The sequence below is a fragment of the Mobula birostris genome, chromosome 1, assembly GCF_030028105.1.
Source record: "Mobula birostris isolate sMobBir1 chromosome 1, sMobBir1.hap1, whole genome shotgun sequence".
Classification (NCBI taxonomy): domain Eukaryota; kingdom Metazoa; phylum Chordata; class Chondrichthyes; order Myliobatiformes; family Myliobatidae; genus Mobula; species Mobula birostris.
In genome coordinates, this window is record NC_092370.1 from 100,762,604 (window position 1) to 100,779,404 (window position 16,801).

Sequence of the window (16,801 nt, forward strand, 5' to 3'; positions counted from 1 at the left end):
GTAATTTATATCTGGGAAAAAAATTAAACAATTTATGGGTCTAAAAAAAGAAATATCCTCAAAGACGCCTCTATCTCTAGATTAATACCCATGACTCTGGGTAATAAATTTCTAGTCACCTGGTATCAACATGGTATCAGGCGCATTGAAGATTGTTATAATCAGCAGAAGCAATTTATGTCTTTTGAGGGACTTAAAAATAAATATAATTTATCTAATAACACATTCTTCTGCTATCTCTAATTACGATCTTTTTTGAGGGACTGTTTGGGTCCATCACTGGCCCTACCAAGTTGCTTAGACATGGAGATTCAAATTCGAAAGGGGAATACAACTAAATTTATTTCTAATATGTATTCTTTATTCCAGGACCAATGCCCAAAGCTTGGTATATACAGATCGAGGGAGAGATGGGAGTCGGACTTGGGCATTGTAATTGATCATCCATGTTGGTCACATCTACGTTTGGATAGTGTTACCACTCTTATCAACTCTAGATACGGAATGATACATTTTAATTTTTTACGTCAGTTGTATCTCACACCTGAAAAATACATAAAAATAAACCAGAAATTTCTTACAAGTGTTTCAGGTGTGGCATAGATGTTGGTACCTTTTTGCATTCCACCTGGCCATGCACGAAACTGAGATCTTTTTGGATAGATCTGGGGGAGGTACTGGGAAAGATTCTGGCGATGGATTTCCCTCTAGACCCAGAATTATTTCTTCTGGGGAACTTAGCAATTTTGAAAGTTAACCTTCCCAGGAATAAATCTAAATTTATTAAAATTGCGTTGTCAGCGGCCAGGAAATGCATAGTGGTAACATGGAAATCCGATTCCCTTGTACATATTGATCGTTGGAATAAAGAAATGCAAAGTTGTATACCCCTTGAGAGGATTACTTATACCCTTAGGAATGTATACACTGTGTTTATTGAGGTTTGGCAACCGTATTTCGATTAGTTAAATGCCCAGATGGTTTAATTTATTTATTTTAATTTTTAAAAATTAATATATCCCTTATTATAAGCTAGTTTCTTTAATTTGTATTTTAAACTGACTCCGAGAGCTGGATGCCTACTCTTTTTTTTTCTTTTTTTTCTCTTTTCTTTTTTCTTCTCTCCTTTCTTTCCTCTGTCTTTTATGTTTTTTTTTTCTCCCTCCTTTTTCCTAAATGCGGGGAGATGGTGTTGGGATAGGTGTTTTTTTTTCTCTCTGACTTATTAATGTATTTGAATTATTTTTTTTCAATATATATTAATTGTTGTATTAATTGAATCCTTATATTTCTTCTTTAAAAAATTAAATAAAATTTAAAAAAAAAGAAACGGCCCATCCCGATGCATTTCAAATTATACTCAGCAACTTTAACCAGCCCTGTTTGAAGAAAATCCTGCCCAATTATCACCAGCACAGAATCTATTGCTCCAACGTTCCTAACACACTAGACCACTGCTACACTACAATAAGAAGTGCCTATCATTCCTTCCCAAGACTGTATTTTGGTAACTCAGATCATTTGGCTGTACTCCTGCTACCTGCATATAGAGAGAGCCTAAACAGCAAAGCTCCAGAGGTCAAGATAACTAAGGGTGGCCTTAGGAGGTGGAGGAACGGTAACAGGATCACCTTGAGTCAATGGACTGGGCCGTGCTCAAGAACTCATCTGAGGACCTGAATGACTACACCAGGGTCATTACAGACTTCATTAAAATAACTGTGGATGAGTGTGTCCCCCACAAAATTATTCAGGGATTTCTCCAGTCAGAAGCCCTGGATGAACAATGAAATCCAGAATCTGCTGAGATCCAGATCAGAAGCATTCAAGTCTGGAGATCAAGAATGCCCCAAGAGATGTAGGTATGATCTCTGGAAAGCCATCTCTTGGGCAAAATATAGATTCTGGACTAGACTGGAACCAATGAGGGACGATCGACAGCTGTGTCAGGGTTTGAATGCCATAACCATCTACAAAGTTAAATCTTGCAACATAGAAACAGCAGAGCTTCGCTTCCAGATGAGCTCAATGCCTTCTATGCTCACGTTGACCACCTGAACAGGGAGAAACCATTGCGCACACCCATGTCTCCTGATGATCCCTTGGTATCAGTATCTGAAGATGACGTGTGGACTGCCTTCATGAGAGTGAACTCCAGGAGAGCACTCAGTACCTGACCAAGTTCTGAAGACCTGTGCTAACCAACTGGCCGGTGTATTGATAGATATATTCATCCTCTTGCTCCTAAAGGAAGTGGTACCAAGCTGCACAAGCATACCAGTGCCCAAGAAGAGCATGGTAACCTGTCTAAATGGCTATTGCCCAGTGGCATTTACATCCACAGTGATGAAGTGTTTTTGAGAGGCTGGTGTTGAAGCATAGCTGTTCCTGTCTGAATGGTGACTTGGATCCACTCCAATTAGCCCCCCCCCCCCCCCAAAGCAACAGGTCTACAACAGATGCTATCTCATTGGCTCTTCACACAATTCTGCAACATCTGGCCAGCAAAGATGCATACATCAGGATGCTCTTTATTGATTACAGCTCGGCATTTAACACTATCATCCCCTCAAAACAACTCAGTAAACTCCTAGACCTGGGCCTCAATATCCCATTGTGCAATTCGATCCTGGATTTCCTCATTTGTATACCCCAGTCAATTTGGTTTGGCAGAAATATCTCCTCCACAACCTCCATCAGCACAGGAGGACTGCAGGGATGTGTGCTTAACCCCCTACACTACAGACTTTACACCTCTGACTGTGTGGCTAAGTATAGCTCCAACACCATATACAAGTTTGCTGATGACACCACTGTTGTGGGCTGTATCAAAGGGGGTGATGAATTAGTATACAGAAGGGAGATTGAAAACTTGGCTGAGTGGTGTAATAACAACCTCTTACTTAATGTCAATATGACCAGGGAATGGATTGTAGACCTCAGCAGAGAGAAACCAGAGGTCCATGAGCTAGGAATCATCACAGAATCAGAGGTGGAGTGGGACAGTAACTTTAAACTCCTGGGTGTCACTATCTCAGAGGACCTATCCTGGACACATAATATAAATATTATTGCGAATAAAGCACACAACACCTCTACTTCCTCAGAAGGTTTGGCATGTCATCGAAAACCTTGGCAAACTCTATCGGTGTGTGGTGGAAAATATGCTGACTGGCTGCATCACAGCCTGCTATGGGAACACCAATGCCTTTGAGCGAAAATTCCTACAAAAGGTAGTGGATTTGGCCTATTACATCATGGGAAAACTCACCCAACCATTGAGCACATCTACTTGAAACGTTGCTGTAGAAAAGCAGCATCCATCATCAAAGATCCTCACCATCCAGGCCATCCTCTTTTCTTGCTGCTGCCATCAGGTAGAAGGTATAGGTGCCTTAGGACTCGCAAAACCAGTTTCAGGAATTTTAACTACTCTTCAACTATCCGGTTCTTCAACAAAAGGAGATAACTACATTCATTTAAGAACTCTATTACATTGTTTTTTATGTTATAATTTATATTTGGATTTGCACAGTTTGTTTACAGTTTATAGTTCCTGATGTTTAAAGTTTACAGTTATGTGTTCTATAGATAGATTTGCTAAGTATGGCCGCAGAAAAAGAATATCAGTGTTGTACCTAGTGACATGTATGTACACTGATAATAAATTTTACTTTGTACTTTGAATCCTACAAAGTTGCAAAGCTTGAAATGATCTTTTATCAGTTTTGACTCTTGTTAAGTATCAGAAGTTTGTTCGTGTTCTTGAAAGCAAGAATAAAAATAGTGAAGATCCACAGTTTCATTTATAGGTGAATTGAAATGAGCTAACGGCATATCAAAAAACATTTCTAGAGTAAAATTTGAAAGGCTTTATGCTACAGTTCATTTCTCTGCCTTAGGTTAATGAGATAATAAGATATAACAGCAACTTTATTTTCATCTGTTCTGGTTTATCTTGCATAATCAGCTCAATATGGTGTGTAAACTCTTTACCTCACTTCCTCCAACCCTCTACTGTTTCCATTCTTTGGACTGGAAATTCTGTGGTTTGAGCATTTTTATTTGTTCCATGGTGTGACATCTTGCTTGAATCAAACAGCTCACAGCACATGCAGAAGTTTGATTTTTAGACAAAATATTCAAATTTCATTGGTTTAATTAACCAGCATTGATGGTACCATATGTCAGTATCACTTGCAAGATCACTGGAAGATAGCCAATCAGTTAAATTAATCAAGAGCTTTGTTAAACAAATGCATGTATGGGGAGAGAGAGAGAAAACATTTCTTGCTTTCTTCCAGAGGCAAGCGGGCAGGTTCTGGTTTAGTTATAACTCGTTTGAGGATGAACCAATCATTTGAGAGGTATACTACTATGGTGTTCCTATTGGTAATGATAGCATGGAGATTAGAGACATGACAATGTGTGAAAGTTGAATCAATAAAACACCACAAAACAACAGTAAATTCATTAATGTTAATCTCCATCTATTCTGGTTTGCCTTAATCTTCCTTTTTGTTCCTTATTGGATTTCTAAAAAAAATCAAATTCTAAACACAAGGAATTCTATGGATGTTGGAAATCCAAAGCAACATACACAAAATGCTGGAGGAACTCAGCAGGTCAGGCAGCATTCATGGAAATGAACAAGAGTCAATGTTTCTGGTGGAGGCCCTTCTTCAGGACTGGAAAGGAAGGGGGGAGATGCCAGAATAAAAAAGATGGGGGGGGGGAGAGGAGGAGCGGGATAGCTAGAAGGTGACAAATGAAGCCAGGTGGGAGGAAAGATAAAGGGCTGGAGATGAAGAAATCTGAAAGGATAGTACAGTAGAACATAGGAGGAAGGGAAGGAGGAGGGGCAGTAAAGGTAGATAATGGGATATGTGATATCAAATGCCACTACCACAGCCATTTGAGTCATTAAAAATTAATAAAGAACACGACCTCACCATATAACGCACACTCAGAAAACAATTTTGTATAGTTATTTCAGTGCTTCTGTCTTGTACACATTTCAAACACTAGCCTCTCTTTGGTATCTTGCCCTTGAAATAAATTACAACTCTCAATGCTAGCATTTTCTGCCATAGCATGATCTATTCAAACCAGATGGCATAAGCCTGATTTTTGTATGTAAATAGCATGGAGATACAGGCAATTTCCATCCCTACTGCCACTTACAACAGTGACCAAAGTAAGGTACATGAAAGTAGTCTGCAAATTTGCCTTTGGGTGCTAAATGTGCCCATCAGTCCTCTACTTTCACTTTAAGTGCCTCATACAGCCCTTTATATTTAGTTGGCTAAAACATCCATCTGGGCACATTTGCCTCTTTAAAGCAGCTACTGCTCTTTAAGGTTCTGCATGTCACCATATTTCCATTGTCTGAAATGGCAGGCTGTGTGTTATGAGGTAATCCACTGAGCATGTCAGAGCCTTGGCCCAGAAGGACAGAAATTCAACTTCACTTGTGCCAGAGAAAACCCTAACCTCAAATTTCTCACCACCTTTCCAAACTTTATCTCATTAGAGTTTAATGGTTAGAAGGTAAATTTCTTTCTCTTAGATTCAGATGTTGCCTAATGTGTAAGCTCCAAAGGGACTTTGGTGGAACATCTCCACAGAACTGGAGTATCTAAAAGCAGTCATTTACAACAACCTCCTGCTTTTGGCCCATGATCAAAATTTTCCTCTTCACCACTCAGACAAATGCTGTAGTAGTCAATACATGGCAGGGGATGCTTCAGAAATTTACAAATCCAAGGCCCTCAGGAACATGGAGAATCTAGAAGTAAGGTTATTGTTTTAAAATAACTCAATGGGTCAGAAATATATGCATTAATTCATGCTGATACAATAGTATTTCTATGTTATATTTACTGTCCTGTTGTACATACTATTTATTATAAAGTACTATAAGTTGCACATTGCACATTTAGGCAGAGACATAACGTAAAGATTTTTACTCCTCATGTATATGAAGGATGTAAGTAATAAAGTCAATTTAATTCAATTCAATTTAAAGGGATTCAAAGCAGAGTCTGCATATTGTATATCTATATACCTTAAACCAAGGTATATAGATATACAAGAAATAAAGTCTCAAGGTTACCACAGGCAGATCAGTCTTGACCTTATTGAACGGTGAAGCAGACTTCTGCGGGTGAGTGGCCTATAGCAGCTCCAGCCTCATGTGTTGGAAAGAAATATATGTTTCATTTAGAAAGTTGTATGTGTAGAAGGGGAAAGAAAACAAAGTATCTTCAAGCACACGTTACGAAAAACAGGAAAATTATGTATCACTTTTAATGGTATATTTATTTCAGTATTGTAGTTAGCATAGAAATAAATACTTACAGGTTCGCCTTTAGGTCCTGGAGCACCATGCTGTCCTTGAGGTCCCTCTGGACCCTGGAGAGAAACAAATCACTGTTAAAGCCTTTGATGCACAGAATCCTGTCACAATCAGAGGATTTGGTTTATCATTTTCCATGAAATTAGTTCTTTTCTGTGGGAGCTATCTCCTCTTTGTTTTAATTCATGGAGTAGCAAATTCACCAAGACTGTTAAGTCTTGCTAATTACTGGTTGCTCTGGAATCTGGATGTTGGAGAACAATAAAACTGTGCTCAACTATAATAATAATTCTAAAACCTAGAAGGTCAGGGGATGCTGTAATGGGATGTATACACATGAAAAAGTTTGCAAATGAAAAGTTTTGTTCCCTTAAATCACCTGTTTATGTTTTATACAAAATTTCAATTAGATTACTGCCTCATTGTCACATATGTTCATCATTTATAAACAAAAAGACCCTGATAAGCAATGAATCATACAAAGAATAACACAAATTGTACGTAAGCAATATGAAAAAGACAAAATAATTACTTTGGCGCCATTGATGCCTGGTTCTCCATTTCTACCATGTGCATCTTCAGGGCCCTAGAATGCAGAAGATTTATTCATAATATTCTTTTCATCGCATCCAGTTAATCACATCTGAGCAATACTGGTTATACATTGGTTGCTTTCCTTCAAACATTTTGATACAGTGTAACAAATATGAATATTGCCTCTGTTTATTCTGCAGCATTTTTTTTGCCACCGATTCCTCTGAAAGATTATCTAGGCATTTGCATGGATCAGTGAACAGAGTTAAAAGTAAAAAAAAAGAGAAACCCATATCAGTATAGTTGCAGAGGTAGGTTATTCAATTTATTTAGTCATCTCTGAGTCAAATTGCTCCAGAATGTTGGTTTGCCTCATTCCCCAACATTAGGATTTCAGTAAACTATGTTGACAAGTATATGCAGCATTTTCAGAAGTTACATCTTTTTGATGGACTTTAAATTCTGATCAATTTTATTATCCCACTGACTGACGAAACTATGATGTATACATTCAGATGAATGTTACAATTGTAAAGTAAGACACCAAGGCTTTGTACATCCTGTATGAATCAAATGAAACTCCCAGTGAAACCAAGAAGAGGCCATTCATTCTGCCTATTCAATGATCACAAGCCATCATTGCCTGGTGTTCTGATTCAGTTCATGCTTTTTACCAGTGTCACTACCGAGTACAGATATAAAGCAAAATGCAACAGTTGGAGGAGCTCAGCGGACTAGGCGGCATCTGTGGAGGAAATTGGATAGTCACGTTTCGGGTTGTGACCCTTCATCTGGACTGATGAAGGATCTCAACACAAATTGTGAACTACCCAGTTACGTTGACAGTGCAGTTTGTTTTGTGCTCTAGTGCTTTCACCTAATGGTCTACAGTGCACCAATACCTCATATTTGAAAACAAAACAGGTTATAACCGCAGAGTGCTTTAGTCAATCAAATCAGTTAGATAATTTTTAATGCAGGAAGTGGAAAGGGTGTCTGTGACTGTTGTAAAAGGGCACCACTGACCCCCAATCTTCTAGCAACAGGTCTGTAGTCAGGGGATAGAAATCAGCATTTTTGTATTGGTCAGTGGTCCTGCTGTCTAACCTACCTGAACAAAATCTATCGTGCACCTTGAAATTAACTACAGTAAAAATCACTGGACACTTAAAGTAGGTCCAGGTGGGCCTGGGGGCCCCGGCAAGCCATTATATCCTGGAGTTCCCTGGAAGGAAAAGAAAACATTTAGAATTGATAAGCTTCAGACTTTATATTTCCTGCTTAAAAAAAAAATGCTTCAAAAAATAGCTGGAAACTTCTTATTGTAGAATGAAATTTCAATTTTATGTGTTCTTTATGAAGTGCAACAAAAAGGATGCTATTTCAGGAATAAAGCTGTGAGGCAGAAACCTGTAAAAGGGTGTATGAAGGCTGTATTAGAATTTGAAAGCTACAAAATTCATACTGGTTCAGTGCAGTATTCTCCACCCTGATGCTAACCAACAGCAGGGTGCCTAACACTGGTTACAAATCACATGCAGCCAAAGTTTAAATGTTCCTGAATTATCCTTGGACCGACTGTAGGATTTTACAACTAAATAATAATATTGAATTAAGAAAAAGTTCAAAAAATCTTTTATTAGTTCAGGGCAATTAGTAGCTCTGAATAATTCTACATCAACACATACCTTTGATCTTGCATCTGCTAACAGGTCTGACTTTGGATCTAAAGTTTATGTTAGTGCCACGTAGATCTACAGTTGTGCAATGTCAGGGAGACATCTCACTGTCCACATTGGCAAGCACAACCAAGGGGCCTCATTTACATATATGCCAGCGGTAGAAAAGGGAATTTTTGTTAAACTGAACTATTAGAAAAGAAAAGTTCTAATAATAAATGTTAAACTGTAAAACAAAATTAAGTTTAATTCCAGAAGTATTGATTGACAGAAAGTAAGAGCTGAAATTCCTTCTCTAAATCTCAGTTATTCTGCAGTTCATCCAAATGCTCATGATGTCTAGTGAGAGTCAATATCAAAACTTTACTTATTAATATTGCTTATATTAATTATCAAGATTCAAGATCCATTTATTATCAAAGAATGTATAAGTTATACAACCTTGAGATTTGCCATCTCACATTATTTTATTATTTATTATGGCATAGTGGAAATCTGAAAGGTAATTTCAAAAATATAACTTGAGTTCCATTACCATGTGTATTAATGTGAAAGTAATCTTCCAGAATGATGCCATTAAAGAGGAACTGTAATAATCACAAAGAAAATGGGATGACATCTTAAGGTATAATTTTTAGGGCTCTGGATAGAAATTACAGTAAAGCAATGAGGAAGTGTATTAAATGTGCTGAGACAAAACAACAGGAGCAAAGAGAACTTTGCTGTGGCAATGGAGAGAACAAGTATTGAAGGAACATGATATGTTAAAATTAGGTTGGAGGTAGCACAAGAATTGCAGAGAAAATTGGCTTGGGAAAAATACAACAAATACAGAATATTAAGTAAAATAATTGTATCTGTTTCAAAAATATTAATATAGGCATTGTAGATGAGAAGAGCAATAATTCTTTCTTTGCAAGCTTAACTGATAACAAATTGACTGAAAGTTATAATATATTTTACATCCTCATGGAAAATATTATTAATATAGTACTCACTTTGCTCCCTTTATTTCCTGATGCACCAGGAAAACCTCTACGTCCATGAGAACCCTATAAGAATTAAATCCAAGAGTAAAATAACTAATAATAGGTTAAACTAAATCAAAGAGCCTGTGACTCTGTGTTTACTGCTGCAGTGCTGACGTTGTGATGGGAAACTGGTCCTAATTTCTGGAAACAAAATAATTTTAATATTTTTGATAGTTGCATCTGAAATTTTATGATGTGATGATGTTGGACAATTGGGATGGATTCCTGCTGACAATTGGGGACAGACAGATGCTGACATTAAGCTGAAAATGATTGAGGGAACAAGACACAGGATATATTGATTAGAAGAAAGACTTTCTTATGGAGAACTTACAGAACTGTTCATGCGCTCTCTAAGAGAAATGATACAAGTGCATCCCTCTTCCATTTTCTACCAATTCCACTGTTTAGCAGTGACAAAGACGCTTCACCTAAACTAATCTTTCTTACTGATTATCTAAATAAAATTGTTGAGAAAAAGCCTGGAAATACTGTAATAAACACAATCATAAATTAGGCAGTGATAACATATTGAGTCTTACATTAGACTTTAGAACTTTTGTTTTTATAAGACTTAATATGGGGGGAAATTTAGACAGTTAAATTTAACATCTGAAGGATGGAAGGTAAGCACCTACTGTTTACACTCTGGTGGGAAATCCACTTTTAATATGAATGAAATTACTAATGAGGAGATAGGAGATGGTCATAATAAAGATTTAACATATCTGTATCAAGTGCTTAATAGAGACATCAGCCGAGTTATAGCAAACTGGTTAACTATTTTGGTTACATGGTCGGCACAATATTATGGCCCGAAGAGTCTGTAATGTGCTGTAAGTTTCTATGTTTATTCAGTTGTCAAAACATCACAGATGGTATTTATGTGAATTATGAAAACTGAAATATACTCAGAAAATATGTATGCATTTAGAAAATATTTACTTTAATTGAATGATATCACATATATACCTCAGATCCAGGGAGACCTCTGATACCTTGTGGCCCAGGAAAGCCACGATTGCCCTGTATTTTAACAATAACAAAAGAATACATTTTACAGAATAATCCAACTTTGCAACACAAAGCACCATTACTGAGAAGTGTTAATTGCTGAGCAGTGAATCCCCTTACTCTGAAGACAGAAAAGTCTTTCAGAAATCTGAGCTTCCAAAGCTCCTTTGGACGGTGCTTTTCAACTCAGATCAGAAAGCTTCCAGTTTTGTTCATTTCTCTGTGTCAATGTTTCCCAAGAAAAAAGCTCTTGGCAATAATAACTTCTATTGTTGCACATTTGTGTAGAACAGAGTATCAAAAGGTGATTGCAAGAAACTGCACATCTACAGTACATTAGTGAAAGTAGATTCAGGCTCTTCCATAATGTCAATGCTTGGATGTTTGATATTATCCTACACTAGACAATATTTAACATTCAAATTTTCCAAGGTATCCACAAGAGGAAATAATCCATAAATCACTAGATTAGCAATATGAAATGGGGTGCAAGGGCATACGTGGTAACTGCTGACTGGTTGATTTATTTAATCTTGGATTAATGTGGTGGCAAATAGTTATAAATAATTGACACTTTAAGGGATTTGGATTAATAAAAAAAGGGACACATGGATTTGTTAGAAATACAATATATTTGACTAATCAGATTGAACTTTCTGATTAAGTAACAAAGAAAGCTAATGAAGGCAATACACACAAAATGCTGGAGGAACTCAGCAGGCCAAGCAGCATCTATGGAAAAGAATAAACAGTCAACGTTTCTGGCTGAGAAAGCCTAAAGAAAAGTTTCTCTAAAGTTATTTATAATTATTTTTCAGGTTAAAAGAGGCAAGCCTGTGAATATAGGCATCATTCACACAGTAGATAAGAAATCATGTGATCATGTTAATGTTGCTAAGTACAGTTGACAATGTTCCTCCTTAGAGGTTCCTAGCAGTTTGCCTGGATATAGGTGTGCATGCTAACATATCAACGTTTGCAGATGAAATAAAAATGAGGATATGGTATATGGTGACAAGGATAGTTAATAATAAGTAAACACAATAGACTGACAGAATGGGAAGACATATAAATGTGAACTGATACACGTTGGCATAAAGAACAAGGGGGGAACAAGTGGCTCAGATGCCATACTTCTGAAAGTATGGAAACAAAGAGACTATGGTTTACATTCGTGGAAATTGTGTCAGGATATATTGAGAGATCGGTTAGTAACTGTAAAGAAAACTTAACAAATGGTGGAGCAGACTTGAAGGATCAAGTAAGGTTTCCTTCTCCTAATTTGTATGTAAAAGGAGCGAGGTTCTGTTGAAGCTCTATAAAACACAGTGTTAATCCAAATGGAGTACTGTACACAATTCTGTACATTAGACTTTCTGTAGAACATTGAAGCGTAAGAGGATTAGAAAAAGTATGCTATTTTCCAAGGAGGTAGAATTCCAACTATAGTGTTCAATTGGGCATACAGGGAAGATTTTCCCACGTGTAGGAAAGATATCAATAAGTTTGAAAAAGTGCAGAGAAAATTTACACTGATGCTGTTGGAACTTGATCTAAGTTACAGGGGAAGGTTGAATAGACCATGATTTTATTCCCATGAGTGCAACAGAATGAGGAGAGATCTTATAGAAGTATAGAAAATTTATGAGGGGTATAGAGAGGGTGAACGTATGCAGGAGTTTTCCCTTCAGGAACTATACTGAGGGTGAATGATGAAACAGTTTAAGGGGAATATGAGGGGGAATATCTTCACTCAACGGTGGTACAAGTGTGGGTCAATGGGAAGTGACAGTTGCAAGTTCAATTGTAACATTTAAGTAAAGTTTAGTTTGGTACATGAATGAGAAAGACATGGAGGGCTATGGTCAGTATGCAGCTAGATAGGACTAAGGAGTAAACCCAGGCTGGCAAAGGCTAGATGGGCTGAAGAGCCTGTTTCTATGCTGTAATGCTCTATGACTCTGAGGAGTCTGGAATTATTCTCTTTCACAATCATAATGTTGATGGGAGAATTGGTCGAGGAATTCAGGACGGCTCCAATGATGACAAATCGAGGGAACCTACTCTGGAAGGAGTAAGGGATAAGACAGGAAACTAGGCTAGTTATCCTAACATTAGTAGAGGGAAAGGAGCTGGAGTCTAACATGAAGGTTGAGATAATGGTGCATTTGGAAATCATCATGGGATTAGCCAAAATCAACATGGATTTGTGGAAGGAAAATAATGTTTGACATTAGAACTCTGAGCACGTAACTGGTAGAATAGACAAGGGAGAACCAGTGCATTTTCAGAAAGATGTTGATAAATTCCTACATAAAAGTTCAGTATGCAAAATTAAACAACATCTTTACTGAGGAAACATGTTCCGAACTATACTTAGGGACTTTGAGATGACTTCTTATCTACGCTGTGACTGGATTTTAGATTAATTATAAATAACTTTAGACAACCCCTTCATTAGCTTTCTTTGTTATACCTGTATCAAGTTGGAAGCAATATAGTGGCGTAAACTAAAAAATAGTTGAGAGTCAAAAACAGAAAGTAGTAATAAATGGGTCATCTGAGGTGCAAATGGTAACAGTGGGATAGTGGAGAGATTAGTGATTTAATGACCTGGATGGCCAACAACACTGTGGGATTCTGGAAGAGGGTTTAAGAGGCTTCAAGTTGGCCATCAAATTGCATGAACAGTCAAAAACCTGGCAGATGCAGCACAATGTGGATAAGTATGAAGTTATCGACTATGTTAGGAAAAGCGAGATAAAAGCATGTTATTCCAATTGTTTTACAAAAATATGTATTGATATACATTAGACACAGAAAGCAAACATATGAGTTAAGGAAGCAGTTAAGTTGCCAAATGGTACATTAATCTTCATAGCAAGAGAATTTTAGGAAAGGAGCAAGGATGGCTTAAACACGAGGAATTCTGCAGATGCTGGAAATTCAAGCAACACACATCAAAGTTGCTGGTGAACGCAGCAGGCCAGGCAGCATCTCTAAGAAGAGGTACAGTCGACGTTTCGGGCTGAGATCCTTCATCAGGACTAACTGAAGGAAGAGCTAGTAAGAGATTTGAAAGTGGGAGGGGGAGGGGGAGATCCAAAATGATAGGAGAAGACAAGAGGGGGAGGGATGGAGCCAAGAGCTGGACAGGTGATTGGCAAAAGGGATACGAGAGGATCATGGGACAGGAGGCCCAGGGAGAAGGAAAAGGGGGAGGGGGAAAACCCAGAGAATGGGCAAGGGATATAGTCAGAGGAATAGAGGGAGAAAAAGGAGAGAGAGAGAGAAAGAATGAATGTGTGTATATAAATAAATAACAGATGGGGTACGAGGGGGAGGTGGGGCATTAGCGGAAGTTGGCTCCAACTCAGGTAGCCTCCAACCTGATGGCATGAACATTGACTTCTCTAACTTCCGCTAATGCCCCACCTCCCCCTCGTACCCCATCCCTTATTTATTTATATACACACATTCTTTGAAGGGTGGCTTAGTTCAGATGTACAGGCCTTTGGTGATAACATCATACCCATAGGAGTTTGGCTTACATTTTCAAGAAAGAATATGCTTGGCAGAGAGTGAGTACAGCAATAGTCCACCAGATTTTTTTTTGGTTGCAATATTCAACCAATTAAATGTCTAGTAACTAGAGTATAGAGGAAAGGGGATCTCATAAAAACTAACAAAATTATAACAGAGCTGGACAAATTTGCTTTGAGGATGATGTTTCCTCTGGCGAAGCTGTACTGAAGGATCAGTGTTTTGGGTTATGGGGAGGACATTCAAGACACTGCATGGACAAACTTCTTCTCATCTGAGGTTGGTGAACCTGTGTAGCTTATTACCACAGAGGGATATAGTGGTCAAGTTGCTCATTGTCTTCAGAAAATTTATAATAAAAAAATTTCTAGATGCCAAAAGTATTGAAGAACCTGAGGAAAGAACGAGAATATGGTGTGGAGACAGACAGCCATCATAATCATAATAAATGGTGGAGTAATATCAAAGGATCCTATGGGCTACCTATGTTCCTGTTTTTCAAAGTTTCTCAGTTTCCTTGTTCCCATTATGGATAATTAGAGGAGCAGAGAAGATCCAAAACATATGTGTTAAAAAAAACAAGGAAATATGGAAAACTTTCTTAAACCAGGAGTGATTATGGTTGGAGTTCACTGACAGTAAAGGTGGGGCAAAGGTAGAGTCCATTAAAGGGAAATATGTGAGAATATTAAAGGCACACTATTTGCGGGTCTATGGGAGGAGGAAGGCAGGAACTAGGAGCTGGAAGAGGATCTAATGGGTTGCTCATCGCACAATGGATAGCACATTGAATTTCTCATGGTTGAAGTGAATCAAAGGGTCTCGGTTCGAGTCCTGCCAAAGTCAAAACCTTTGGGTGAGACTAGAACCAGACATTCCAAGTTAAGGGTGAAAGGTGAAATATTTAAGGGAAACTTGCGGAGGAACTTCTTCATTCAGAGGCTGGTAAGAGTGTGCAACAGGCTGCCAGTGGAAGTGATGGATGTGTGTTTGATTTTAATATTTATGATAAATTAGGATAAGTACATCGATGGGAGGTACAAGGAAGGCTAAGGTCCAGGTTGGGGTCAATGAGACTATGCAAAATAATAGCTTGGCAGAGACTAGATGGGCCAAATGGCCTGCTTCTGAGCTGCACTGCTCTTTGACTTTGACTTTATGGGATGAATGGCCTATTCCAAAAGCATAACAATTCTCACAGAACTTGAGAAATATACTAAAAGGAAATTTGGCTCTGTTCATATACCTTCAGACCCTCCTTGCCCACTGCTCCAGCAACACCTTTTTGGCCTTTCTGTCCCTAGAAGAGAAAAGGTGGTTAATTTTCAGTATCAGTACTAAACAGGTTTGTGCAGTTGTGTAGTGAATTAAAATGCAACATCATGAAATACTGAAAAACATGCTGGTCTCAACTAAAGTCAATCATGGTTCACTGAGGGTACACACCAAACAAGAGAGAACTGGAATCACGCCTTGTCACTCTGAAGTGTTGCAAAATTATGGGCAGAAATGAAAGATTCTGGAATGACAGTGGCACTGTTGGAAGAGCAGATTCTTCAATTCTCCAGTGATCCAAGCCTCTAGTGTTTACGTGGAGTTTGCACATTCTCTCTCTGACCATAAGGATTTCCTCTGGGTCCTCCAGTAACTTCCTCTATCCCCAAGCTGTGTGTGTTGGTAGGCTAATTGACAACTTTAAATTGTCCTTATTCTGCAGGTGAGGGGTAGCATCAGGGCAGGGGGTGGGGGAGTCGATGGAAATGTGAGGAGAATAAAATTTGATAAAGTGAAAAGATGCTTGATGGTCAACACAGACCTGGTGGGGCAAATGGCCTGATTCTCTGCAGTGTGATTCTGAGAGTCTGTGGAACCAATGACCACTCAAGCACAGTGGTGGATTGTGCAGTGACAGAGCTGCATGCTGCCAAATCACAGGAGCATTTATCTGTCTAAGCCCTGACACAAGTGGAAACTGTCATCACCAACAAAGCAAAAATAAAGGCAACAGTGAAGTAGGCCTTTACCTTATGTAGTAGCTTGTTTCAGATATCATTACCCTCCTCTGTGAATCAGCAGGTTGGGTATTGAACATTTAATCTAGAATTTGTGCAAATAACTTAGGCTACCACTGTAAAAGACTGTACAGCACAATTAAAGAGGATTGTGATCTCTCTGTCCTATCCAACATGTCTGTCCACCAGCCTTGCCATATAAATAGAACCTTTCTTCAAACTAAAATAGGTAATAAAAAAAATCAAAATCAGTTTCTTTGATTGAGTTCTCAACCATGGTTTCGTGCAGGACAGGATTCAGTTCTCAATAAACAGGAATAGAATAGTATAAATAACTGCTGTTTACCTTATCCTGGCAGCCTGGGAGATCCAGGAGGACCTGCAGAACATGGTAATGGACACTGAGGATCAGAACAAAGATTCTTTTTAGTAAAATTGCACAAAACTTCAAGAATACTGCACTTAAATACAAAAATATAACTAGGCAGTCCGGGAGAGCCTGGAGGACATGATACAGTACACTGAGGAACAGAACAAAGATCGTTTCAGCTAAATTGTACAAAATAGAAGAGTAAAGCAATTACATACAAAAATATAATTGTCTGGCAAGTTATCTTTATCCTATATTTG

General features: G+C 38.1%; 1 protein-coding gene across 1 annotated transcript in view; it reads right to left on the reverse strand.

Moving 5' to 3' along the window:
• LOC140189858 (uncharacterized) overlaps positions 1 to 16,801 on the reverse strand; it is a 126,316-nt gene that overhangs the window by 45,136 nt on the left and 64,379 nt on the right. The window contains 6 exon segments of the mRNA XM_072246221.1: positions 6,361 to 6,414; positions 6,891 to 6,944; positions 8,058 to 8,117; positions 9,570 to 9,623; positions 10,575 to 10,628; positions 15,406 to 15,459. Coding sequence (XP_072102322.1) covers positions 6,361 to 6,414; positions 6,891 to 6,944; positions 8,058 to 8,117; positions 9,570 to 9,623; positions 10,575 to 10,628; positions 15,406 to 15,459 — 330 coding nt within the window.